Below are 27,460 nucleotides of genomic sequence, written 5' to 3' on the forward strand. Positions count from 1 at the left end.
TGTTCATTAGACTAGAGGGGGGTCTGGAAAAGAGTAGACTTAACTTCTTGGGCAGCCAGGTGGTCAGTTGGACCTAAGGATCTGAAAGATCTTTTCCAACCGAAAATCTTTCCATGATTCTATTAAATATTTCTGGGATACTTGTCATGGGATTCTTTTTCTGAGCTTTGTTTCTCCCCTCCCTGCATTTCAGACTCTGCTGTGTGACATTGCTCTATTGTCCTAGAGATGAGGCAGGTGTTTTGTCTTCTTTTGTCATTCTCCCCTGTGGACTTTCCAGCTCTGAGTCCTTCCTGTGATACCCAGACCTGAGACATCACTGGCCAGTGTGTAGTGGTGCCACCAGGCTGCATTTTGTGAAGCAGAGCACCTGGAGTGAGATGGGAGCACAAGAAATTCTGTTTCCCCTGGGGTGAAATGGTTTTGTGAGTGATGCTGGAATTTTAATTTCAGGAAAAAAAAATAACAAAAAAATCCCAGATTAATCTTCCATGAACTGAAATTTCAGTTCACACCAACCTTCCCTCCTCCTGCCTTGTCATGGGTTGTGGCTGCATCCATTCCTCTTGCTCCAGGGATCATCTTGGAGAAGAAATGGCTGATATGACTCCTTCATCCCTTCAGGGCACAAATCTGAGAGTCTTCTCTTCTGGCTTGTTCTTACCATAAGTTCTTCCCTGTGGAAGTAACTGGAGGTTGGACTAGCTGACCTTTCATGGTCCCTTCCAACCCAAACCACTTTGTGATTCTATGACATATCCTTGTGAAATTACAAGTCTTTGAGAAAAGAAACCCAAACAAGTGCAGATAATTCGCAAGTTTTTCTTCCTCCCTATAGCCCCCCTTTTAAAAATCAGACACAGCAACATTTTAGACAGGTTTGTGCATGTATTTGGTACAAACAAACAAAAATAGGTGCATTCTGTTTCATAGAGCTTACAGCAACCTGACAGAACTCGAGTCACAAAACAGAAATACTCTGGCTAATAAATACATCTGGGGCTGAAAAATAAAAATCTAGACATAAAAAAAATTCCAATGTCTGCTAAAGAAAATGTACACTTATATACACACTGTAAACAATAATAATGCAACCCAACTGCAGGCCAGCTCAGGCTGACAGGGACCTTCTTCCACCCCCCTTAAATAGGACTCGTGAGAGTCTGCAGACATAAAAGCTGCTCTTCACCATCCTGCACGCTTGGTTTGTCGAAGCAGCAAGGTCTGGTGGTGCAATGGGGACACACGGGCAGAGCAATGAGGTGAGAGGGGCTGGAGGACCAAGGTATGGGTGCTTTGGGAAATGGTCTCCTTGGGAAATGAGGAGAACTGGGGCCAGAGCCTCAGGTGGTCGCACCCATGCGGATCCCCCCAGTCAGGGGGATCAGACCAAATTGACCTCCTGAGGTCTGAGCCCGCTTCCCCAAACTTGGGAGAGCTTGGACATTAAGGGAATCAGAGGGAAATGTACAATTTTAGACACTCTAGTCATGTTTCCCACAATATTGTCCTTCCTCCCCTGCCAGCAAATGCAGCCCCGCCTGCTCTAAATGAAGCTCTAACAAACAGCCTCAGAGTCCAGCCCTGGAGTTGCTTCTTCTGGTGCAAGATGTGAAATGAAAGGGGGATCCAGGCTAAGGTGAGAAACAAGTATTTTGCCTGAATGCAGCTCAGAAGAGCTTGAGACCTTCCCACAGCACCTAGACTACCTCTCAGGGCCTGATCAAAAGCAGTGAGTGAATGAGCCAGAGCTTGGGCATTTCTATGTGTGTGCAGATGTGTGCAGATGTGTGCTTAAATAGACTTTATCCTCCTTCTCTTCCCCACAGGTCTGAAAAGAATTGGGATGGTGAGGCATTAAACCTGCAGATTAATTTTTCTTCCCCTTTTGGATGCTTTCCAGGGGCTGAAGGCTGTAGATGCAGATATTTCAAATATGGAAAAAAGGAAAGAATTCTATTTAAAAGGGAGAACTGTAAGTAAACATTTCAACTCATTCTTGGGAATGAGCTTCTTGCCAGCAACTCCTAAAAGCCCCTGCAAAGTCTCCATTTCTAGGAGGGTGTCTGCCATTTTGGAGAAGACATTTATGGATATAACTGCAGCAAAGTGTGTGTACATCTCTGTGGTCATGAATGCTCAAGTTACTATGTGCTGTGGGTGTCTGGTTGTGGAGAGGCACCTGATAAATCTGCTCCTGAACACCAGAGAACATTGAATGTCAAGTGTCCACCTTTCTCCTTGACTAGACTTTCACTTCTGATGAAACATATCTCAGCTCACCCTAAGCTGTGCCCCCAGGTTGCCTACATTATGCATGTGTGAGGTCTGCAAAGCAGTGTCACCAGAACAGGGGCCAAAATTCAGATCTGGGTGGATTGACTCCCTCTGAGAATGGCAAGTGTGCATGTGCATCCTGGAAAGGAAGGAGTCATGATTTCACCTTGACCTTCCAGGCATTTTTGCTCTTCAGTGACTGCCTTCTCCCTGATGCCATCTTTGCTACATCCCAGTGCCAGTAGCTCCCACCAGAATCCCCAAAACACCCAGGGAACCAGTGGCAGCTGCAAAATGACTCTCTGTGTCACCCCATCCTCACTGTAGGGTCTCACTTCCCTTGAAGGCCAAAGAAATGGGGGGAAAAAAGAGATGCATTTTCCCACAGAGGTTCCCATGAGCTACCAGGCTCTTGCTTTGGTAGGGTTGGACCTCTCCAGCTGGTAGCCTCTTGCTGGTTTTGCAGACACTTGTCACCTGCTAAAATACAGGCAGTAACAAGTCTGGGTTCACGTGCCCACGTGCTTTGGTGGGATTTGCTGCTGGGAAGGAGAACATGTGGGCAAAATCTGCAAGTCTTTATGCAGTGATTCATCCAGCTGGGAGTCTCTCATTGAGAAAAAGGTGTTGAGAGTGGCCCAACTGCAGATATCATGTCTCAGTGTTTACTGAGTAAAAAAACAATACAAGAAGTCCAACTTTTCCTCTGTTTGTATTTTTTTTAAAGCAAATGGTCGGGGAACAGTGCTGATGTGGATGAGTTTCCACCCAGGATGTGTTCAGTGTCATGTCTCCATCCCTTGACTTCATGTTCCTGTCCTTTACTCACCTGGCTTGAGACACTGCACCTCAGATCCAGACCTCACCTCCATTGCCTACATGTCTCCTACCTCTGTCCACAGCTTAATCTAATGTCTGTCCATGGCTTGTTGCCTGCCTGAAAGTGAATAAAACCAGTGCCTGCAACACATGGTCAGGTGGAGTTTGGGCAACCACTTTTCTGAGTCACAAAGCATGGTTTGTGTGAGCCTGAGATACTTCCAGCCTCCCTGTGGTCCTCAGAAGAAGCCCCTCCTGAGGGGAGCTCACACCCTGGGACTGTGAGTGAGGAGGACAAAAAGCCCCCTTATCCACATTGGTTTTCACCATGGTAGCAGGCATAGCCGAGGGCAATTGTTGGTAGCCACCCAAGGCTATCTGGTACGTGAGAAGCCACTTGGTGGAAGAGTCGTGGGCAGGACTCTGGCTGGGGAGAAGATCCATTTACAGGAAGGAGCTCCAAGAGCCTGTCAGCACTACTTTAGCTTTGACTTTATGGGTCCCAACTCAGCCATCCCACCTTTCCTGAGCCATGGCACAGGTTGACTACAAACCTGAGCAGAGCCTTGGGATGCATCTTTATTCCATGTTGTTTGAGAGAGACAACAACAAGAGCAAGAAGGGGACAGAAAAGCCTGGGAATGACCAAGACCAAAAGGAGATCCTTTCTCTCTCTGTATCATGGAGAGATGTACTCTACAGCAAGGTGAGTTTCAAGTGTTCCACTGAAAAGTGAATTGAGAAATGGATGACAGGTTGGAACTAGAGAAGAGACACCTGCATACCCTTTGACATCAGCATATCCATCTAGGCTGCTCCTCTGGCCTAAAACCAGGTTATGTGGAAAGGGCAGAGCTGTGGTCACTGCAGACATGGTTCCTGAGAGCCAAAATCCCCCCACCCAGCTTGGAACACCACAGTCTGCTCAGTCTCCAAAGCAAAGGCCTTGGCTGGAAGTCCTGCCCAGTCCTGTAGACCTACAAGCTCCTAACCCATTATCTAAAGGGTCATCTGCCAGCTACTGCTTGTCAGTGTCCATTCTGGGTGCTGCCTCTGGATGGACACATGATCACATGTACTAAGGCAGGGTTGGCATCTTTTGGGGTTTGAGCTTTCTGTTAGATTTTCTGATGGTGTTTTTAAGGCAAAGGAGACATCCTGGTTTCCCTTCATTGCACAGCTTCTTCCAACATCAGTGATAACCATCTACTGGAGGGAACAGCTCTTGTCCTAAGGCCATATCCACCCCACATCTTCCCCTCCTGCTGAGGCTCATTAAAATGGGATATGCCACTGGCTCTTATTTGAGGAACCCATAATCCCAGAGAAGGGGTTGACCTCTGCACGGGCAATACTTGGAGAACCTTTGGGCAACTGCATTTTAAACCTGATTGCTGCTTCCAGCCTGCCTGACAGACCCACAGATGGTGTCCCTTCACCTTTCTGCTGGATATGTCTAAAGAAACCACCCACAGCTGTCCCAGTGGCTTCAAATGTCTGTCTCTCTCAGCCTGCAGCAGTCTGTTAAGTCATAGGTTTGGTAGTCAATGGTTTCCACGAAGTCATGGGGGATCCCAATGGAGACAGACTCCACCTCTGTTTTGTAGGTGGCTGTCACCCCTCCTTTGCTGGAACCACCCCGGATTTTGTTGGAGAGGCTGTTCATCTTCTCCTTCAGCTGGGTGGATGCTGGTTTCTGGAAAGGAGTGAGCATCTTCCAGCCCTTGAAGCTGAGCGTTCGCCTCTTGTGGGCTCTCTCCTGCAAGGAGGGGTGGAAGATGAAGGAGCTGTTCAGGGTGTTGATCCTGGGCCTCAGGTCTGCCTCAGAGTCTTGCATGGAGCTGTTCATGGAGGCCCCTCTCCAGTGGTGGTCGTAGACCCTCCAGAGGGGCCTTCTCCTCCGGTGGCACTGGCATTTGAGCAGCCTGATGAAAGCTCTCTTGAACTCCTTGCTGGAGCAGGGGTAGATGATGGGGTTCACGCAGCTGTTGAAGTATCCCAGCCAGAAGATGATCTTGAAGACCATTTCAGAGGGCTTCAGGGATGGGAAGAAAGAACCTTGGGGGAGATGAAGAGAAATATGGTTAGAGGAATCTGAAGGGCGAGGGTGGCAAGGGTGGTGGTCAGCCCAGTCTAGAAGACACGAGACCTGCAGAAAGGGATGAAGGTGTGAATCTGCTATTGTCCTTGTCTAGCAATGCCATTGCCACCAGAGTGGAGATCTGGCCACTGCAGGACAGCAAAGCATTGCCCCTCAAGTGATAATGATGGATAACACCATGACTTTGCACTTACTGCAAAAGGGCTCCTAACAATGGACCCAGCACCTTCAAATGCAGCTGTGACCCACCATGGCAAGCACACACAGCTTGAAGAGAGGCTGTTAATTGCTGCAGCAGCCACATGAGCAGCAGTGAGGGGTATATGTGGGGTGGTGGATTTTTCTCACATTTCTCTCCTGACCACCACTGAGCTAACCCCCTAGGCCAGCATGCACTATGTTTTGAGCAGGATCCACTCCAGAGGATGGACTGAAAGTCCTCCTGCAGGACTCAACAGGCCTATGGCCAAACTGGTTCCCCTCACTGTGGGTTGAGCCACCCTGCTCTGAAGTATCTTCCACATCTGGGGGCTGGGCTGCTTTCTGAGGCCAAATAACAGGAGCTGAGGGCATAATTTTGGGGAATAGGTTCAGTGACCCCCCAAGTTTCCCTGCTCCAAGTTTCTACCTGCTCCTTGAAAACTCTTTTGTCCACCCTAACCTCTCTTTATGATTTTGTGCTGGAAGTTCTTAGTGTTTTCCTCAGTGAAAAAGCCAGAGCATTTATTTTTACTGCAGCCAGAAGATGTCAGTGTTGCTCCCACATGGTCCCATCACAGCATTCCCCACTCAGCTCTGAAATATCCTTCTGACTCAGCCTTAATTTCTTTTAATTTTAGCTCTGGATGACAAATGGTGCCATCATGTGACCAAGTGTTAATTTGTATTTTAGTAAATAACATTAGCTCTGGATATTATAATTACTTTCCCTGTGCTCAAAATCCTGATGTCAAAACAGGTGCCAGGAGCCAGAAATTTGGGACTGACACTGCATAAAAGCTCCCCAAGCTGTTGGCTGGAGGAAAAACCATCATCCAGGAAACCCAGCACACTGGTTCCAGCAAAGATTTATTCCTCCTGTCCCTGAAAAAGTGCAGGAATTACAGTGAGACTCAGCAACAGGTTTGTGGGCTGCTTGACGTGGGTGACTAAAGCCAGAGCTCAGCTCTGGTGGTTTCTGGTGGCAGGGAAAGCACAGACACAGCTCAAACCCCTGCTGAAGGGCAGCCCAGGTGGCAGCCAGAGCACAGGCTGGTTGTCAGTGTGTGCAGGAGGTGGCTTTGAACATGCCCAGGAAGCAGGACTGATGCCTCAGTTCTGGGAAGACCTGGGGCCTTCTTGGAGAGAACAGCATTGAATGAGCATTGACTGAGAGTTGAATGAGCAGCCACTGGTGGTGCAGGCTCAGGGGTTCACAGAAGCAATGACCCCACCTTGGCTGTTTTGATGGACTTGACTGATGGACTTGATGATCTTCAAGGTATTTTCCCAACAAAATGATTCTCTGATTAAAGGGGGTTATTCCTTCTGGCTGAGCTGTACAGGTTGGTACCAGGCTTCTTGAAACACCCAGTTAGAAACACCACCCCTAAGTGTTCACAGAATCACAGAATATTAGGGGTTGGAAGGGACCTCCGAAGACCATTGAGTCCAACCCCCCTGCCAGAGCAGGAATAAAAACCCACTAGGTCAGATCACTCAGAAAGGCATCCACACAGGTCTTGAAAGTCTCCAGAGAAGGAGACTCCCTCCTTCCCAGGGACCAGCCTCTACCCAAAGCCCTGTGCAAGGGGATCCCTAGCTCTCAGCCCTAAGACACTGAGTTGCCTCAACTTGACCTTCCCATATCTCAATGTGAGCATTTGGGTCTAGCACAGCTCATTAAAGCATCTAACCCTGCTCATACCATTGCTGGGGAGAGGTTCCCTGCCTCAGTTTCCCCACTGGAGAGTGGGACTAATTACCCTGTTGGCATCACCCCTGTGTTCTCAGAGCTGCAGATTCAGGCAGCAAGTTTTGAATGTTAAGAGAGAGGAAAAGAAAACAAAAAGCTGGGGTAACAAAGCAAACAAAAGAAGGGGCTCTTTAGAAATGAGACCAGTAATTACTGCTTGAGCCAGGCTGCTTCAGAGACTGGTGCTTGCTCTGATGGTTCCTGAAATAATCATTTCTATTTAGTGTTTAGTGGTTCATTGCACTGTGCAGTTTCTGTGCTGCATGTTTTGTCATTGGCATCCAGATAAAAAAGACAAATTGAAAAGGAAAAAAAGAAAAGAAAATGTAAAAGGAAAGAATTCTCAGAGTTTCAACTTTGGCCGATTTTCACCCACTAGAACCTTGTGTACATCTGAAGACAAGGGCCTCATTACCATCCTCATTACCATGCTAATAACTGTGCCCCTTGGAAGAGATGTGTCCTGAGTGCATCCATGGTCTCTTCATTTGATCACCCTGGGATGAAGAGAACAAGACAAGGAATCCCCAGAACAGGCCCTTGGCTTGTCTGATGCTGGAGCATCAGATTCTCTTGATAAGGACTGGGAGGCTGCATGTAAAGAAGAGCTGTGGGGTTTTTTTAGGGAATGATTTAAAAAAGTGGAAGAAATAAAATCTTACTTTATGCACATGACATGCAACAATATTTTGGAAGAGGAAGGGCTTTGGGACTGGGTTTGCAGCAGTTACTAAATAGGAGCATTGATGTTAAGGTGTGAGGAAGATAGTACATAAGTAATGGACACATGGAGAGCTGAGGAAACACAGCTGGATTCTTCCAAGGTCCAGAAATAGAAAATGAGAGTGAAACATCAGGCACAGCATCAGAGAGTGATATGCCAGCACTTTAGCCTGATGTGTCAGTCTAAGAGCACTTTTTGATGAACTGGCCCCAAAGCATCAAAACCAGAACAGGGCAATAGCAAAGAACAAGAAACTCAAATATTGTAGGACTTGTGTCACAGTGCAAGTTTGTGAAACTCGGTCTTGTTTCAAAGAAGAGCTGTTTCTACTCACTCCAAATCAGCCCTCTGGACATCTCTCTTGGGCAGCCAGCTCAACACTTCATGGCAAAACTTGGTGAAATTTCCACCCACGGGGTGGTCTGTTGTGGTGAGCAGAGCAGTGTGTGTGCTGGGGTCCAGCAGCCTCTGCCTTGCTGGAGCATCTGAGACTCCAGGGCCCTCTCAGGGAGAGGACATTAGAGACCTGACCTGCCCTGCTTGAGCAGGACTTCTGCATTTGGGGGTAGGAGGCTCAGCAGAGAAGTCTCCACCCAGCATAACCAAATCCACATGTGAAACACAGAAACAGGCTGTGCAGTAGTGACAGACCCCTGAGGTGTTCATCTTCCACCCTGACAACCTACTCAGTGATGCTCTCTCTCCTGGTGGGTGGAGGATCCTGGTTGTATCTCAGTGTAGGATGATCCCAGGCAGGGTGGGATGCAGGTGTCTTGTTGAGAAGACCCTCTGTTCACCTATGGAGATCCTGCTGCAGACTTTGTCTTCCCTTAATAGATGTAAATTTTGTAGTAATACTGCTGGGGGACTTGAAAGTCTGTTTGAGGCCTTTGGGCCTTTTGTCATTTTATAAAATGTCCTTCCACATCTCGCAGGGTCTAAATCCTAATGATAGAGCTGAGTCTGAGCAAGGACTGCAGGTCCTGTTGTACCCCTAGAAAATTATCTTCACGATCATTCAGAAATTAAGAAAACTGCAAATGAGCTCAGGGAACACCTGCCCCCACCATGCTAAGTGACCAAAGTCACAGACTGAACACGGTCTGAAGATTGAATTTCATTTTTGTGGTGGTGCCAAAGCCAATCAGATGTGTGCTCTGAAGTGAAAGCAAAAGAGCAACTTATCTGGTGTTCTTACAGTGCAGAGAACCACAGAATCCCAGACTGGTTTGGGTTGGAAGGCACATTTAAAGATCATCTAGTCCCAACCCCCCTGCATGGGCAGGGACACCTCCCACCAGCCCAGGTTGCTCCAAGCCCCATCCAACCTGCCCTTCAACACTGCCAGGGATGGGGCAGCCACAGCTTCTCTGGGCAACCTGGGCCAGGGTCTCACCACCCTCACAGCAAAGAGTTTCCTCCTCAGGGTGTGTGTGTGCAGGACATGCAGATTTGGGTGCACACTGTCTGTGTGCCTACACATTTTTTCTTTCCTCATGTCACCCTGCTCATATCTGGGAAAAAAGCCCAGAAAGCTGCAAACCTCTGGAGCCATGGGTATGGTCCCCAAAGCTGTGACACCCTGGGTTGGTTGGCTAGTGGTGCCATCTCCCCTCCTCACATCCAAACATATATCCTGGGTTTTTTTTGGCTGGCTTTGTGAGCAGAATCTGCTGATCTGTCCTTGCCTGCCCTTCTCCACCCTGCCCTCCCCATGACTCACTTGAAGGTGATATCACTGGGTTGTTTGGAGAGTTGCTGGTCCCAGGCTGCAGCACTCAAAAAAATCAAGTAAAACAAGAAAATAAAAAAAGACAAATGCACAAAGGAAAATGGACCCAGTCCAATCTAAATTCTGGCCCTGGCTCCCAGGACGGAGCCAGATTCTGTGAGCAGGCTTGTTTTCTGCTGCAGTTGGCAGGGCCATCCTTGTTTTAAAAGGTTCCTGTTTTACAGCATGACCTGAATAGTCCATGGCACTAAAGTGCTGCAGATGTGACAGCAGGTGAGAAAACCACAGTGACAAAGTCATGCCCCAGTGCTGTCACACCATGAATGGGAGATGCAGGGACCAGCAGGATGGTTCACACCCACCAGGAGCCTGGCTCCTGCTCGGTGTGGGCTTTGCATGGAGAATGGGTCCTAGAAAAAAACAGCTCATGGAGAGCTGGACCTTGCAGGTGTTGGTGGGATGGCATGGAGAAGGTCAACAGGGAGCTCTTATTGACTGTCTTTTCCACTACGAGCAGGTGATGGAGAGTAGCTGGTGGCAGGTTAAAAGCAGAGAAGAGGAGACAGATCTTCTCACAGCATGTTGCTCAGCTGTGGGTGTCCCTGCAGCAGGAGGCTGTGGATGCTAACAAATGATTGGCCAAACTAGTGGAAGAGAAAAGCTCTCCCAAGGTGCAAACCACTCTGCAGTTGAGTTAGGAAGCTCCAGAAATTCACATATTGGATCAGGCCCGTGGTGGGGACATGTGTCCTGTCACCCAAACTTCTCCTGAATGTGACCTCGAAACTCATGAAGGGTCTGAGGACTCACTCAGGATGTGTCAGAGCAGCAAGAGAATTGCAGCTGGTACAGGAAAAGCCCTGATGCTGGAGGTACTGTAGCTGCTGAAGCTCACTGTGGCCTTGCCTGGCCACAGAAGAGCCAGTCTCTTCCTTCTTTCTGGCTCTCACAAACTAGATTCATTAAATCTGGTCCAAAGCAATCATGAGTTGTCACTTTCTGCCCATGTCTCAGCTTGCATTCCTCCTTGCCAGCTTCTTCCTGGGTCCCCGTGATGGGCAACCTCCCCGATGCAGCTGCCAAGCTATGGAAGAAAGGGCTGGATATCAACAAGGCTTTCTGCTTATATGTGGGACTGGGGAGTCTCATCTTCTGACCAGTCTTTCCCACCCTTCACCTCTACCTGCTACTCACCACCTCTCCAGGGCACCTCGAGGTGTTTCAGGATCCCTGGAGGGTTAACACCTTGCAGCTGGTGGCGTGTCTGGGAGTGATGGGGGGGTTCACTGCCCTCCTAGGGCAGCTCTGAGGGATGCTTGACGCAGGAAGGAGGACAGCATGTTCACAGTGACTCTGGTGCTTTCCCTGGAGGACGAGGGTGCTGGGATATCGCATGGAATTCCTCAGGCCTGGGAGCCTTCCAGCTGACCCCACAGGCAGTGTCACAGATAAGCGACGGGTTCTGTCACGCCAAGAAACCCCCACCAAGCTCCCTGTGGGCCTCTCTGCACACAGGCATGGCTGCTGGCTCCTGCACCCTGATCCAACCAGGAAGAATCGTCATGGAATGATGGAATTGTCAGAGTTGGGAGGGACCTCTAGACACCATCTAGTCCAACTGCCCTACTGAAACAGGGAGAAGCCAATGCTTTCCCTGACTGATACAGAGTCACAGACTCGTGGTTGGAAAATGCCTTTAAGATGATTAAGTCCAACCATCAGCCTGATTCTACTGAGTCCACCACTAAACCATGTCCCTCAGCACCACAGCTACATGGCTTTTAGACACCTCCAGGGATGGTGATTCAACCACCTCCTGGGCAGCCTGTTCCAGTGTTTAATACCCTTTCAGTGAAGAAGTTTCTTCCAATAGTCGATTTAGACCTCCCCTGACACAACTTGAGGCCTTCCCTCTTGTTCTGTTGCTTGTTCCTTGGGAGAAGAGACCAAACCACCTTGCTCCAACCTCCTTTCAGGCAGCTGTAGAGAGTGAGAAGGTTTCTCTTCAGCCTCCTTTATTCCAGACTAAACAACCCTTGTCTTAAGACTTGTTCTCCAGACCCTGACCTTCTCAGCAGTGTTCCTTTGTCCCAAGATGTTGGTTGGAGAGGCCCTTCTGGAGATCTCCTGGCAATGCCAAAGCCCATGGTGGGGTGTGTGGGGTCCTCATGGGGAGAGAGTCTAGACACCTGTGGGGTGGTGAGGTTCAGGGAAGGATGGGGATGTTGGGGAGGTTGGAAAGGCAGGAGAGGCCAGCCTGGGAGGGGATTAAGTCTTGGGAAACCACCAACACCAACACTCTAAAGAAGGATCTCAAATTTGAGAACTGAGTGTGGTTTGCCTGTCAGCAGGAGAAGGCTAAGGCAGCAGAGTCTTGTTCTGATAATTTACTGCTCTAACTCACAGTGCCCAGATCTTCACTCTAATCTCTAGGCAATATGGTCCTAGTGATATTTCTAAAGCTTTCCTCTAAATTGCAGCATATCAGTAGGACTTTGGCTGAAATTGTCCTTCATTCCCCTCAGAGCTCACCCTGGAGCTTTTCTCAAAGCAGTTCCACCAATTTGAACCACTAATGACCAAAGTCATTGCCATGAGGATGCTCCCAAGGCACCAAATATCCTGAAAATTGTGGGTACCTTCTGTGAGTCACCTGATTAAATTTAGGTATCTGGGCAAGTCCTCCTCCTCTGACAGTCAATGGTTTAGTCAGGAGACTCTGTGGAGAGCAGCCAATGGTGTGCCTCATCCTAAAGCATGAACCCCTGCTGGGTAGGTGGGTAATACAAGGTCTGATAAATGGACACAGACTCCTGGCTCATGGGCATCCACACCATGGGCATCAAATGTTATTTCTGATGGATTTCACCCTTAAATTAATTGGTGGTCTTCTCTCTTGAGAGGGTCTCAAAAACCTGCCATGGTTCAGTATCTCTTCTGTGTACTGCAGGACTTTCCTTACTGGAAGAGTTTAACCAGGGAACCCTCCCATAGTGGTGAAGGGTGGCAAGAACCCCACAGGTACATCTGCAGTTACCTAATAGCTCATGAGTAATCTCAAGTCTTGGATAGTGCACAGTGCTAATTTGCTTAGCATGGTCCAGCTAGGATTTTCCACATTTGCTCTGGGGAACAGTCACTCCAGAGGCAATTCCCAAAAGGCCACATGGATTTGACTATACAGTCCCCTACCACAGTCCCAGCAGGCTCTGTACCCTTAATTTCCTCCATATGCCCTCATGCCACATCACAGGGCATGCAATGCAATGCATCTGCTTCAGGTTGAAGATCCACTCTGGTGGGCTGCCATCCAACACCCCCTGCTCTTCCAGAGATCCACTACCCCCCAAGAGAGTAACTACCCCATAGGACCACTGGGACACTGCATGGGGCCCATGAAAACCTTTGATCCAGGTGCTATAAAGTACTTAGTCTGCTCTACAGCCCTTGTCACTGGGTTTTGTGACCACAATCTGGCACTTTTTTTTTTTCCACTTCTATGTATTTATTTTTTATCAGCATAGAAGACCTTTAGTTGTTAGCTTAGTTCCTAAGAAAGCTCCAGCTAAACTTGTGACTTGCTAGATACCACTGGGGACGTGCTTCTGTGATACTATGGACAGGCAAGGGGGGCCCAAAGAAGGTTCAATATGCCAAGTTTCTTGGGAGGACACTGACCCTTCATCTGGGGACATGCAGCAGCAGATCTCCAGAAGGTCATCACATTAATTGCCTTCTCCTTCCAAGGACCCAGATGTCCCATGCTAGCACCATGCACAAAGTTTCATTGCCCTGAACTATGGAGGTGGCTTTCCATCCTTCATCAGGGGTCTAGGAAGAAGAAAGTCTTGCTTAAAATAATAAAGGAATAATTAATTTATCCCTAAGGATTGTGACCTGCCACTGCACAGAGGCTGATCTAAAGATGTTTAGAGCCCTGGGTCTGTAGAAGGACCAAGAAGGGATTCCCTTGTTTTCCAAATCTGCAGCCCTGTGGCATGATGATAAAATGATCCTTTTAAAATATATATGTCAACAGGATGAGGGTTGAGAGTTTTTCCCTGTTTCTTGATTTTTAACAGAAGCTTTGTGGACCCTACTGGGGCAGGACCAGGCAGAACAAAGGGAGAGAGATTTTGAAACCCCACCTGGGCTTGGGTACTGCAAAACAAGTTCACTCTATCAAAAGAGCTTTTAAAAATGTTAAGGCAATGCTTGCATGAGGGAATGAAGAGCAGGGCCAAGTATCTCCTTTGCACATTGTGGAAGGCACTGTAGGTCCATCAGCTTTCTCATGCCTTTGATGAAGCCAGGACTTGGGCTCTGTCTGAGAACTGTTGCTGACCAATAATCCTGGGCCACCTGATGAGCTCATCATCATGAATTCTTTCCTTGCTCTGTGATAAAGGGCATGGCTGGTTCAGTGTTGAAAGGGGACTGCACAGAGAGCCTGGTAGCCCCAAGCTTGGTATTAGACATTGTCCTCTCCATGCCCTCAAGCCAAACTGTCCATGAACTCACCTCAACATTGCCCTGCCCAGGACCAACCTTGCTGCTTGGTTCATCCTCAAAGAAGAAGGGCTGGGGCAGCAGACTCAGGACCACACACAGTGCTGAAAACTACATGATCAGGAGGGAGATGGCCTTTCAAAATGAGTTGCAAAATTAAAAAGAAGACCAAGGTTTGAGCTTTTTTTTTCACCTGGCTTCTAGCACAAACTCCCTTAAAGGTAATATTTTTGCAGTGTTTCTCATGCTTGGGAAAAATATCCATGTATCCAACTGCCTGTTCCTTACCAGGTCACAGCCAACAGCCTGACTCCAGCCCTGAAGGGGACTTTAAAAAATATCTTCAAATCATGAGACTCAGCAAAAGGACATAAATAAAATTAGGAAAAAAATAAAAAAATCTGGAAGTTTGGCCAATCTGGTAAATCCGAAGGGAGATATGAAGGTTCTTATTTGCCAGATGTAAATGAAGGAATAAAAATAATATGTCTCATGAGAGAAGGAAAAAGTCAGGGCAACTGAGCTGCTTGTCAAGAGCTCTTGTCTTGCTGTCTGAGCAGGAAGGAGGCTGGAATCCACGTGATGGTGTTGGAGTGAGCAGGGCAGAGACCACACTGAGCATTTTGCCTGTATGGTTGAAAGGAGGAAACACACTTGGGGACGCCTTTGAAAAGAAAATTTCCATCTGGCTCAGGATCTGAATGAACACAATGGCCTTGTGGGGTTGCTAGGCTCTCTCCAGGGCAGTGCAAAACTCGGCATGTCATTCAAGAGAGGAGCACTCCTGTGGGTCACTGTTCTGCAGAAGCAGGAGCATCCTGAGCATGGAGGTCTTGCTCCATCTGAACCTCAGGGTCTCCTCTCTGCATGGTGGCACCTCGGGCACGTGTCTGGGGAACACAGCCAGTATGACCAGACATCAGGGGAGGGAAGCAGTTATAGGCAGGGAAGGGAAGCATTTTACATGGCATTTCTGAGATCCCACCTGGGGTACTGTGTCCACAGAATCACAGAATCCCAGGGGTTGGAAGGGACCTCGAAAGACCATCCAGTTCAACCCCCCTGCCAGAGCAGGGTCACCCAGAGCACATCACACAAGAACATGACCAGGGGGGTTTTGAATGTCTCCAGTGAAGGAGACTCCACAGTCTCTCTGGGCAGCCTGTTCCAGGCTGGATCCCCACAACAGTCCCCTGTCCAGTTGTGGATCCCCCAACAGAAGAAAGACATGGATCTCATGGAGAAAGTCAAGGTTAAAAAAGTCGTGGTTGGTTAAACATAGGAGGCTAGAGCCATTTTAGACACCCCTAGCGTACCTCGGTCCACTGCTGATGTTTCAAAAGGGTCTCTAAATTGTCTCATATCAGAGTCTCTAAATTGTCTGGTATCAGCCAGGTCTGTGCAGGAGCCTGAGAGATGCTGAGGTGGGTCAGATGACACTAGAGATTTGAGTTTATGCTTTTAATCTAGCACAAATCCAGCTCAACAAAGTGAAGCTCATGTGAATGGTGACAAACTACTCTAGGCTTTGACCCACCCATCTCCCAAGTAAACCTGTGCTGTGCCAAGTCTATGTCAGACCTTCAATCCATCACTTTTATGCACAAAGCATCAAGGGATATTGGCTCCTATCAACTCTTTGCTTTGGAGTCTTGTGGCAGCTGGTTTGGGAGTGCAGCAGGTCACCTCCACCACAGCTAAAATTCTTCCTCTCCTCACTCCATGACGTGAAGAATTGCCTCAACTGATATCTTTTTAGGAGACACAAGGAGAAGCTGCCCAGCAACATCACTGCCATTGGTGTCTTCTGCTGGTTTCTATGCCCTTCATGAGGGGCTGCAGGATTAGTCAGGAAAGTAAATTCTCAAGTGGGATTTCTCAGGAGTGAAGGCAAAATTCCTTGTGGGATTGGTTAAGAATGCAGCCTTCACATTCCTGTCTGTCCAAAGCCCCAAAGCCCCCTGTAAAAGGAGGTGTGTGGGTTATGGGAGAACTGCTACTTCTTTGGGGTCCCAACCAGCAGAGAACTTATTTAAATGTACCTTGAACTAAAACTAATCCCCAATAACCAAGGAAGAGGGGTGCCAAAGAGGACTCTGGAAGGTTAGTGGAAGATTCGCCACAGTGATCTACTTGAGGGCATGGTGGTTTTTTCAGGGTTGATGGTTGGACACAGCGATCTAAGAGGTCTTTTCCAACCATGATTCTGTGTGATTCTGTGATTCTGTATAGTGATGAGAGAAGCAATGACAAACTTCCCAGCAGGGTGGGGTAGTTGGTGGAAGCACTGCTGTCACTTAGCCCTCTGGTAACTCTTTTGACACGTATTTGATGGAATGTCCTCCAAGCTTATGGTTTTCTTTGCAAGAAGAGAGCAAAAATGTTTCTTCAGCCCTTGCCATGAAGAGCTCTCTGGTTCTGTATCTATAAACAGTGAATGGACATAACACAAGGCTTTAGACCAGTGGTTCTCCAACTTTTCCCTACCAAAACCTGTTAATCCTCATATTTTTTTTTGCAAAGTTCTCTTATACTCTGGTTTTCCACGAACTGTTTACAATCCTTCATGACCACCAAGATCTGGAGACGACAGTTTGGGAATCGCTGATCTAGGCTACTGGTTCTTGCACGTTTTGGCAGACACACTTACTGGTGAGCACTGGCTTCTTCTGTGCAATTCTTTCTAATAGCTTCCTTAAAAGTCCCTTTGCAAGTCACTGCTGTTGTTCCTGCAAACAGAATCCTGGCTCTAAATGGCTTCCAAGATAAAACGTCCCTTCCTATCAAGCTGTCTCCTCCACTCTGGTCAGAAACATTGAGGACGTGTATTTTTTTTCCAACTAAAGAGCAAACTTGGGAAATCCTTTAGAAAAGGAGTGGAGGGGAATGATTCTCAAGCAAGTCATCTGAGTCTTGGAAAAACCACTGCGTTTGCTGGGTTGTACCCAAGACTACTCTTTGTTTTTCCAACTCAGAGGTTCTTTTCCCTGCACTTGGTTTTCTAAGAATGTGAACTCACCCGCCCTGTCCTGTTTACAAGCTCGTAAATATGTAGATCAGATTTGGCTGCGGGGTAGGTCTTGGAAGGGCTGAATCCTGCTGGGAACACATGGCTTTTCTGTACAGAGAGGCCAGATCCGAGTGGCACAAAGGAAAAAGGCAATTTTTCATTGGGCCCAACCCAGGAAAAAATCCCCCCCTCTGATCAAAACGCATGAGCCCTGAGTTTTCATTTACGACGCTGGGTGAGCAGGACTCACCTTGGGTGGGTGAGCATTGCCAGGACCCAAACACAGAGAAGACTTGATGATCTTAAAGGTCGTTCCCAACCAAAATGATGATTCTATGATCTTCCAGTGGAAGATTTCCTGAAGCTGGAATGCTGGTCGCTCCAGGCCTGGAGAACTTGCCTGTGGCGAGACGCCAACGTTTGGCAAAGACACTATCAAGGGGAGGTGTGGGAGCTTCCTCAGTGTGTTTCCACCCTGCCAGTCCTGAGGACATTCTGTTTGTATCAGAACTGGGCAGACAGCACGTCACCAGCCTTGGAGCTTGGCACAGCAGCACTCCCAGCCTGTGTCCCCCTCCTGGCGTCACCGGCTGCGAGGGGTGCGGAGCAGCATCCTCTGGAGAGGAAAGGGTGGAGAAGAAAGGCTGGGGGAGGTTGATGTTTTCAGCTCTGATGAAAAATTGGGACTGGCTTTGCAGGCTCCAGAGGGGTTATTCAAGACCAGCCAGCCAACTTCTTGTTTCTTTTCAGGCTTGGAGGGGAAAATCCTCCAACGCCTGCCTTGTTTCCGCACCCAGCTCTGAGGTACAGCCCTTCTGGTGGTAACTTGTATGGAAAAACCTGCAGTTTCTCATTTCTTTCTTTCTGTATTGTTTGTTTGCTTGCTTTTTTGTTTGTTTTGGATTTTTGTTTTGTTTTAGGTTTTTTTGTTGGTTTTTGTTTTGGGTTTGTTGGGGGTTTTTTTGTGATCGGAAAGGAACCTTAAAAAAAATTAATCATATTTCCTTCTTCTCCCCCAGCCTGGAATTACTCAGGGGACACAGGAAGGCGTTTCTGTGTCTCTCCCCAGCCCTGAAAGCCAGCTCTCAGCTGATGCCAGGCTTTAAAAATCTTGCACTTCAAAAAGAGACATTTTCCCCCCTCTCAGAAAACAATGGGTCAATGTAACAGGGCTCCAAAAATATAACAGGAATGGTGAGATAACCACATCCTCATCCCTCCTGACAGTTCCTGAAGCTATTAAGTGGAAGAGATAAGGTCTCCTGTTGAATACCACATCAGCTGTCTGCAAAGGATTGCTCTTACTTGGTCCTTTTCCCTTCTCCATGGGGAAGGTCATGTCATCTGTCTGATGTGACCAGCTCCACATTTCTTATCTGGTTACTCCACAGTGATGCTCTTCAGCCATATCTCTGCTGATACAGGGAACAGGGACAGGATAAGGAGCCAGATTTTGACTGCAGGGCACCCAGGCTGTGAGCAGGGCTCTTGGCATGGCTGTAGCCAGGACACGGTGCAATGGGCAGCAGAACCTGCAGATCCCTCCGTGGGAGGGTTTAGCTGAGGCAGTGCCAGGCACATGGCTGACAACTTGACCCTGATCCCTCTTATTTGCTGTCATTGATGTGATGGGGAAACCACACGTTCTTGGTGCTGCACAAACACAGAGTGATGGGAAAAAACAGCCCCCATTAGGGGTTGTTTGCTCCCTCATGCTAAACAGGGCTGTCTTGCACACCCACACACACACAGGGTTGGTATGCCAGGATTTGTGACCCACAGCAGCTTCAGGCAGTGTGGATGGGAGGGACTGAATGGTCTGTGCCATAATAGGAGAGGGGACTGCTTGAAAGAGTCCAGGGCAGAGCCACAGAGATGATGAAGGGAGTAGAACATTTCCCTGATGAGGAAAGGCTGAGGGAGCTGGGTCTGTTGGGCTTGGAGGACACTGAGGGGTGACCTCATCAGTGTTTGCAAATATGTTCAGGGCAGTGGCAGGACAGAGCCAGGCTTTGTTCATTGATGTCCAGTGACAGGACAAGAGGCAATGGGTGTAAACTGTAACACAGGAGGTCCCACATAAACATGAGAAAAAATTTCTTTCCTGTGACGGTGCCAGAGCCCTGGAACAGGCTGCCCAGAGAGGCTGTGGAGTCTCCTTCTCTGGAGACATTCAAACCCCCCTGGACACGTTCCTGTGTGATGTGCTCTGGGTGATCCTGCTCTGGCAGGGGGGGTTGGACTGGATGATCTTTCCAGGTCCCTTCCAACCCCTAAGATTCTGTGATTTTGTGATATTAGGAGAGGAGAGAGCTTGGGAGATCTGGACTAGAGCAGTACCCAGAAGATCATGATATAACGATGCACAGGTGTGTCAGTAGAAAGGGGTGAAAGACCCAGAAAACCCAGACTAGTAGTATTTTTTGTTACCTGAGCAATCCACCTGGAATATCAGGGCTGAGTAGAAAGTAAAATGACACAAGAGGCTTCCTGGTTGTCTTAGCCACAGAACTGAGCCCACGACAAGCATGAAGACAATGCTGGGAAGGACCAAGAAAGGCAGCAGCAAACCAACCATCATGTTATGGACATTTTGTTTAAGCTTCATAGCTCCATTAGTCAAATAGAGTTTTAAGGACACATTTCAGGAGAGAGAGAATGCAAGAAAGTTGCTGTGTTGCCTGGTTTAAGTGCCTGCACAGGGCAGTGGGATCTCTGCTGTGAAGAGATGTCTCAAAGTGCCTCATTACGGTGATGAAGCTCATTCACACTGACGTGCCTCCTGCTCCATGGCTGCCCTCTCTCTATTTCTTTTTAAATCTCTGGTCCTGAAGGGAAAGGATGGAAATTTGCATTCAGCTTTCATGGCAATTTGAGTACCTCCCACGAGATATCTGTCTGCCTCTCTCTTGCCTTATTGTTAGATAAACAAACTTTTTTGCCTTCACTCACTGCTTAGAAGTAATAGATGTGGGATCTAAGGTGCACTTCCTGTCTTAATGTGGCTTTGAGTCCTAATTATCTTCTGGATATGCTAATCTTACATATTCACTTCTTGTTCCAGGGAAGAGACCCTAACTGGACTTTTCAGTCCTCAGGAAAGTTGCTGCTTTTGTGGACAGCCCCTGTCAAGACTGGTGTCATCACAGGTAATTATTATTTCCTCTTCTTCCACCATCACCATCTAGTTTCTGACTTGCTACCTTCCTTTTAAGAAACTTGATGGGTCTTCATCTCAAGGGAAGAAAAAAACCCATGCCATGTAAAACTTCCTTGGCTGGTGCAATTCCAGCAGCAGGACTGTCTAAACATGGGGAGTCTTGGGGGTCCAACAAGGGGGTCTCTTCCCTACAATGCAGGTTGCCTACAAATTGCCTCCAGATATTCAAAATGCTTAAAAAGAGCAATTTCTCTGGCAACTGTAGCCATCTGTCTCAGCCAACACCAGGAACATGTTTCTATCTCCTTGTTTGTACCCAGACAAAAATATCTTGCAACACTTGATGAAGCTAAGCCATGTGAGCATCCCTGATATAAATGTCATTGCACTGATTTTAAAGGCAGCTACACAGGGAACTCTCCTTAATCTCATGGATATTGACCATGACAGTATCTTCTGAACATGAGGCTTCCCAGTATCAATCCTGGTATTGCATGCATCAGCAATGCTGCCAGTTTTGGGTCAGTATTCATGGGAACATTTTGGTGAAATGGTTCTTTAGAGGAATCAGAGAATCATAGAATCATTTAGGCTGGAAAAGACCCTTGGGATTATCAAGTCCAACCTTTAACCAAACATTGCCAAGGCCACCACTAAACCATGTGTCTCAGCACCACAACTACAGGGCTTTTAAATACCTCCAGGGACATCTTGCCTCCCAGGAAGAGCTGATGACTTGCTCTGACAGCTACCTCCCTCACAGAAAGGCTGTCAAGGCTGTTGGCAAAAAAAGACATATGTGATCCACCTAGAATTAGCATTTCACAGAGAGTTAGTAATAATAACACGAGCTCAGATCATTAAAAAAAGCCAAAAACAGGAACAGATGAACCAGATCATGAAAGACTGAAAAATGGAGATTGCTCATATGGAAAATCATGTCCCGTTTTGGTGCTCACAGTGCAGAAAAGAAGCCAAGGAGACAGAAAATGCTCTGAGGAGCTCTACAAAATAATGCAAAGTCTGGAAAACTTGACTTAGAGCATGAGATTAAAGGATCTGTATCTATTGGCATTATCTAAGAGAAATTGAAGTGACTTGCTCATGCAATGCAGTGGAATATAGGGGAAGCTGTTTCTGATAGCAAAACTATCCTTAATTTAGCCAAGAATGGTAGAAAAAAAATTAATGGCTTGACATTATAGCTAAATAAATTTATCCTGGAAAGAAAGCAGTCATTTTTAACAGCAAGGATATAAAACAACCAGAAAAAGCATAACTAGAGATATGGGTTCTCCATTATTTGCAGTCCTGAGTTAATGCTGTGTGTCTTTCTAAGGAGAAAACTCTTTTTGAGTAATGAAGGAGTGGAAGAAATTATTAAATGAGGTGCTTAGGGTTGTAATCATCTGTAAATCACAGCAGGCAGGCAGAGTGGCCCCTTCTTGCCTTGCAAACGAGGATCAGGAAACTCTATTCCAAAATGTGGTAGGTCCTGAATAGAGAGGAGTTGTAAAAATCCTGTCACAGAGGGTCTGCAGACACGATGAGTGCAAACACTGTTTGGGAAGCAGTTGATCTGTTCCAGAAACTGTTTTAATTGGGAATGGCAATGGACTTTTATTCCTCACTGCAAGATCTTTCCCTGGCTTTGACACACATATGCTGTGATGTCTACATCTCCATGCATTTGCTCTCAATTAGAGGGACTGACAATGAGTCAAGCATTTGTGTCAAGGGCTTTAATTGAGTATAATGGAGGTTTTGCTGGTTGGGGATCATGTCAACATTTAATTAATTACAATGAGCTACAATGTTGGTATTTGAGACCAGTTAGTCTCTCCGCACGCTCACATCCAGAGCTAATATCCTTTGGTGTGTTAGTATTTACTCAGAGCAAACAAAGCTGGGGAGAAACAAGCACCACAGAGTGTTTTTTGTGTCCTTCCTCTCCAAGCAAGTTGCTGCCTCTTGCTGACACTGATGGCAAGGTCTGCATGGACCTGTGGATGCCATGAGCAGGGACCTGAGCCAGCTTTGGACAGTTGTTCAGGTCCCAGCAGCATTAAAGTTCATTTTTTTTTTGTGCTACTGAGGAGATCCTGGTGTGGTGTGTCAGTATGGCTTTGTAGCTCTGGGGACAGATGGTGGGAGCAGCCTGAAGGGTCCTTGTGCTATTTGGTGCCTGACCATCTGTCCTGCCTTGTTTTTGTGGAGCTGACAGCCCACCCAGGAGTGGTGCTAAGGACCCCAGAGGAGCTGGAAGAGCAGATGTATTGATGTAAAACTCCATGGAACAGAGCTTTGCTAACAACACCCCTTTCTCCTGTGAGCTTTCCTCTCTCAGTCCAGCAGAAAATACGTAACAAAGATCAAGAGAAGGAAAAACCAACCAGGTGTATTTTTATTTTTTTACTGCCTCCAAGCTTGAAAGTTCAGATGAGCTCATCTGTGCTTGCCCTGGTCTGGTAACCTCTTTAATACCTCTCAGAAGTAACTACAAAACATCAATACACTGCCTTTACTAATAGCATTAAGTCCATGTCTGAGCAGAAAAGAAGGAGCTCCTTGCCAGGCTTGGAGCTGAGCCTGGACTGATCCTGGATCCAAGCAAACCCCCTTCAGGTGTGCTGACAGGTCTTTGCACACAACATCTTGTGTCAGATGCTACACTGATGCAGGACTGAGCTGAAGTGCATCAGTAGTAGAACTAGAAGCAGTAGGACAGCAAAGACCATTAGGTTGCAGAAAGTGAGTTAGAGGCTCCCATGGACTTCCATAAATCCCTTGGAAGAGAAAAGGCCAGCTTGTAAGAGACATTTCAAGCTGTTATGTTGCTCAGGTTGTTTCTGAAAAAGTGCAGCCCACAAAGCTTTGTTGTTCCTCCAAACTCCTTCTCCTATGAAGCTCTCTCACAAACCTGAACAGCAGCTCAGAGCAACCACAAGTTCCACTGCAGGCTCCCTGAGCAGTAGGAAGGTTGTCCCATTAGGGCAGTCAGATTGTCCCCTCAGCTTTTGTTTGAAGGGGAGTCCTGGGATAAAGAAATCCAGTTACAAGAGACTGGGGAAATGGAGCTACTGGAAAAGAGGGAGCAGGAGTTGGATTTAGGGTCAGTTTATGTCCCACAGTTTTGACTTGAGCTGCTGTTGGATGGTGGAGCTTTTCCTCAGTGATAACCCACACAGAACAGACTTGTGGAGATACAGATGTCTCTGTATGTATATCTCTGTGTATGTGTGTGTGTATATATATAACTATATACAGATATTGCTGCCTGGACTACATGGAGCAGTAAAAGCAAACCTGCAGACTGGAACCAGTTTCACAGCCCCAGGGCAACCAGAAACTCCCAAGTCATGGGAATACTCTTCTACATAATCATTATATAGGTCAGATCCATTTTCTTTGACCTGATGTCCAGGGAGGGACCAGATAATCTCTTAAGACAATTTCCAGCCCAAATCATTTATATTTCTACAAAGCCAGTGGCACAAATCCTCATTATTTTAATGGGACAAGATGGAATTGTTAAGGCTCAGTTTTTGCAGTGTGTGAATCTATCCTCAGGAACAGAGCTATCTGGAAATCCAGTTGGTGGGAAAGTTCAGTATTTGATATTTGTTCTCTTGCAATAAACAGAAAGCAATAAAAAAATAAAGAAAATTTCCAATGAACTATAAATTAAAAAAAAAAAAAAGGTTACTAAGAACTTCCAGCACACCCTGTTATCTAAAAGGGATGCATTCCTGGGAACCTGACAACTACCAGCTGACATGGAAACACGTGTTAATCCGTGGAGACACCCATGCCAATGGTCAACCACCACTAGATGGGTCTCCACTGTGGGCAGTCTCCTCCTCTCCTTCTTCTCAAGCCTTCCCTGCCACAGGGTACAGAAGGTGCAAGATCCTGGGCTGGTTACATTCCTTGGGCTTTCCCTGGGCTGAGCAACACGGGAGATCAGGAAATAGAAGCCCTGCAGGCAGTGGAATTCATGAATGTGGGAATCTGGAGTGTCTTAAAGTCTTCCAAATTAACAAACTTGTAGAGAGAAGCCTTGAAGAATGAGAAAGCTCCTTCTGGAGCCAGGGGGCTCAGGGCTTCCAGGTTACTTGTGCTGGAGCCAGGAGTGAACCCGGGTTAGTGCAGAGCTGCCAAGGATTTCACTCTGCTGGTTGTGTGGTAAGAAAGCTGTGGAAACTTGGCTTGAACAGCCTGTCCTGGAGCTACGTGAGGTGCTTGAAGTAGAAGTTATTAAACCTGGGACATTTCTGCTTGGTTTTCCAACTGGTATTTTCCAATTAAATCCTCCTCTGCTGGCCAGCACCCAGGCTTGCTACTTGGGAATCTCGTGAGTTCAGTATCTGCTTAAAGATTTCACTTGTTCTGGGCCACTGCACTCAGGAGAGGGGCAAGTGCTTTGCAGGATGGGCAGGAGCCTGAATCCGTGCCCCAAATGTTACAATGAGAAAGTCAACCACCACCAATTTGCATTTGCTGCTGACTCTGGATTGACCCTGGAGAGCCCAGGACCTTCTGGCATGACTGTGTGAATGAAGAAGGGGGGGAGGTTGCACAGATGGATCTTTTATCCATCCCCACTTTAACCTCTGCCTAATGATTTTCTTGTTTCTCACTCCTCCTTTGTCACTTATTTCACACCATTTCCCAGCAATTTCATGCAAAAGAAGCCAACCAATCCCCTGCAGGCTCTTAAACTGCCTTTTTTTGTGTCTGAAATAGTCATGTTCAGGTTTGCTAAGGCAAATGAATACAGGTCTGCATGGCAATGTTTGCCCATTGCAGCAGCATGGACTCCATCAGTTCTGGAACCCCCAATACAAGAAGGGCATGGAGTTGTTTGAGTTAGTCCAGAGGAGGCCACAAAGATGATCCAAGGGCTGGAGCAGCTCTGCTCTGGAGACAGGCTGGGAGAGTTGGGGTGTTCAGCCTGGAGAAGAGAAGGCTCCAGGGAGCCCTTAGAGCCCCTTCCAATGTCTGAAGGGGCTCCAGGAAAGCTGGGGAGGGGCTTGGGACAAGGGCAGGGAGGATGAGGGAGAGTGGTTTTAGCTGGAAGAAGGGAGATTTAGGTAAGACATTAAGAATAAATTCTTAATTCTTCAACTCCATGTCTTATATGTATGTGCTGAGGACCCCAGAAATGGACCCAGCACTGCAGGGGGGTCTCACCAGAGCAGAGTAGAAGGGGACAATACCCTCCCTTGACCTGCTGGTCATGCAGCCCAGGACATGGGTGGTTTCTGGGCTGTCAGTGCATGTCTCTTGTTCATGCTGAGCTTCTCATCCATCAACACCCCCAAGCCTTTCTCTGTGGGGCTGCTCTCCATCCTTTCATCCTGCAGTCTGCACTCTGATCCTCTCTTGCCCTTGCACTGGTGTGCTGGTTTGGCCTGGGGTAGAGTTAATTCTCTTCCCAGCAGCTAAGATGTGGCTACATTTTGGAGTTGTACTGGAAACAGTGTTGGTAACACAGGGATGTTTGAGCTGTAGCTGGGCAGTGCTGACACACAGCCAAGGCCTTTTCTGTTTCTCACCCCCCCAGCAAGTAGGCTGGGGGTGCACAAGGAGATGGGAGGGGACACAGCTGGGACAGGTGACCCCAACTGACCGAAGGGATGTTCCATGCAATATGACATCATGCTGAGCAATAGAACCAGGGGGGAATGTTCACTTTGGAGTGGGAGGGCAGAGCCTGGGGACTGGCTGGGCATCAGCCAGCTGGTGGTGGGCAATTGTTTTGATTTCTGTCTGTCTTTCTGCGGTTTTATTTCTCTCCCTTTGTTATTTTCCTTTTCATTTCAACTTTACGATTATTATGATTGTTGTGATTTTATTACAATTATTAAACTGTTCTTATGCCAATCCTTGAGGTTTCTCACCTCTGCCCTTGCAGTGCTCTTCCCTCCATCCTGCTGGGGGTTGGAGTGAGTGAGCAGCTGTGTGGTGCTTGGTTGTTGGCTGAGATCAAACCATGCAAACTAGTCTATTCAGATCAGAAGAGGAAGAAGTTGGGTGACAGGAGATATTTCCCTGGGTGCCGGGTGATAAGTCAGTCCAGATTCCACTGGGGGACTCTGTCCTCATAGAGAGAGAGATGGGTATTGGACCAGCTGGAATATTGCTCTCCAGGGGAGACCCCAGATTGAATGTGGCCTCTGCCCTCCTCACACTCCGGGACATCCATGATCCCTTGTTCATTCCATTTGACTTCCTTGGCTTCCTCAGAGGCCTCCCTGAGGAACAGAGAGTCCTGGTATCAATTAGCTGCATGACACAGCTGGCTACAGGCTCCTCTTTGATGTTCTGGGATGGAGAAATCCCTGGATGCTCCTTTTGAGACAGAGGAAACAGTCCAATGTATGGGCTGGCTCTGCAGACTGTCAGGACTCCCTTGGTTCTTAGCCTGGGAATCTCCATGGTCACAAATCTGCCCTTGTTCCTCATCTCCTGCTCCACAGGTGTCCCAGCTATGGCCCATATGAGGAGGTGTGGGTGATACCATCTATGCCCAGAGCTCCAAAGAGGGATTTTGGACTTACACTGGGAAGAAACTGGTTCCATGGCTGAGCCTGACCCGGTGCCTGGCCCTTGATGCTGCTCCCACAGCCAAGTGCACTGACAACTTGCAGGCCAACAATGTCAAACTGACCCATCCTGCCTGGATTTTAGGATAGTTCAAGGGAAATTATTTTTTTAAGGGATGGATGACATCCTTCCTCATCCTCTGCCACTGCTAACAGTCCATGACTTTCCTTTGAAAGAGGCCACTGGCTCCCCTAAAATGACTTTTGGGATACACAGAGCAATAAAAGTTCAATCTGGGACTTGTTCTGCAAAGGGAAAACAAAAAATGGGTGCAGCCAAGAAATGTCATGGTTGTTCATAGCAATAATATTTGTCTGCTGTACTATCAAACCTTCTTAATCATCTTATAGACAGAGATTCCCAAGAGGTTTCCAGGCTGCACCAGGACATATCCCCTGACACCATTCTCATGCAGCCTGCCAGAGAAAAAAGACATCTGATTATATCAGGGCCAAAATACATTGGGTGCCTCTTTCATTCACTGAAAAGGAGGAGCCAAAAGCAAAATTTTCATGTAGGGCAAACTCATCAGATGATTTTGGCCAAAGGAGATGAGAGGGAAAGA

The 27,460-nt window shown here is 47.5% G+C and overlaps 1 protein-coding gene across 1 annotated transcript in view; it reads right to left on the reverse strand.

The window, feature by feature from the left end:
• Positions 1-4,585: 4,585 nt before the first annotated feature.
• The window catches only part of ADRA1D (adrenoceptor alpha 1D), a 42,036-nt gene continuing 19,161 nt past the window's right edge, over positions 4,586-27,460 (reverse strand). Inside the window, exon 3 of the mRNA XM_009994712.1 lies at positions 4,586-5,154. Coding sequence (XP_009993014.1) covers positions 4,586-5,154 — 569 coding nt within the window. The remainder of the gene's footprint in view (positions 5,155-27,460) is intronic.

This window comes from Chaetura pelagica, unplaced genomic scaffold (genome assembly GCF_000747805.2).
Source record: "Chaetura pelagica isolate M959 unplaced genomic scaffold, ChaPel_1.0 scaffold133, whole genome shotgun sequence".
NCBI lineage: Eukaryota > Metazoa > Chordata > Aves > Apodiformes > Apodidae > Chaetura > Chaetura pelagica.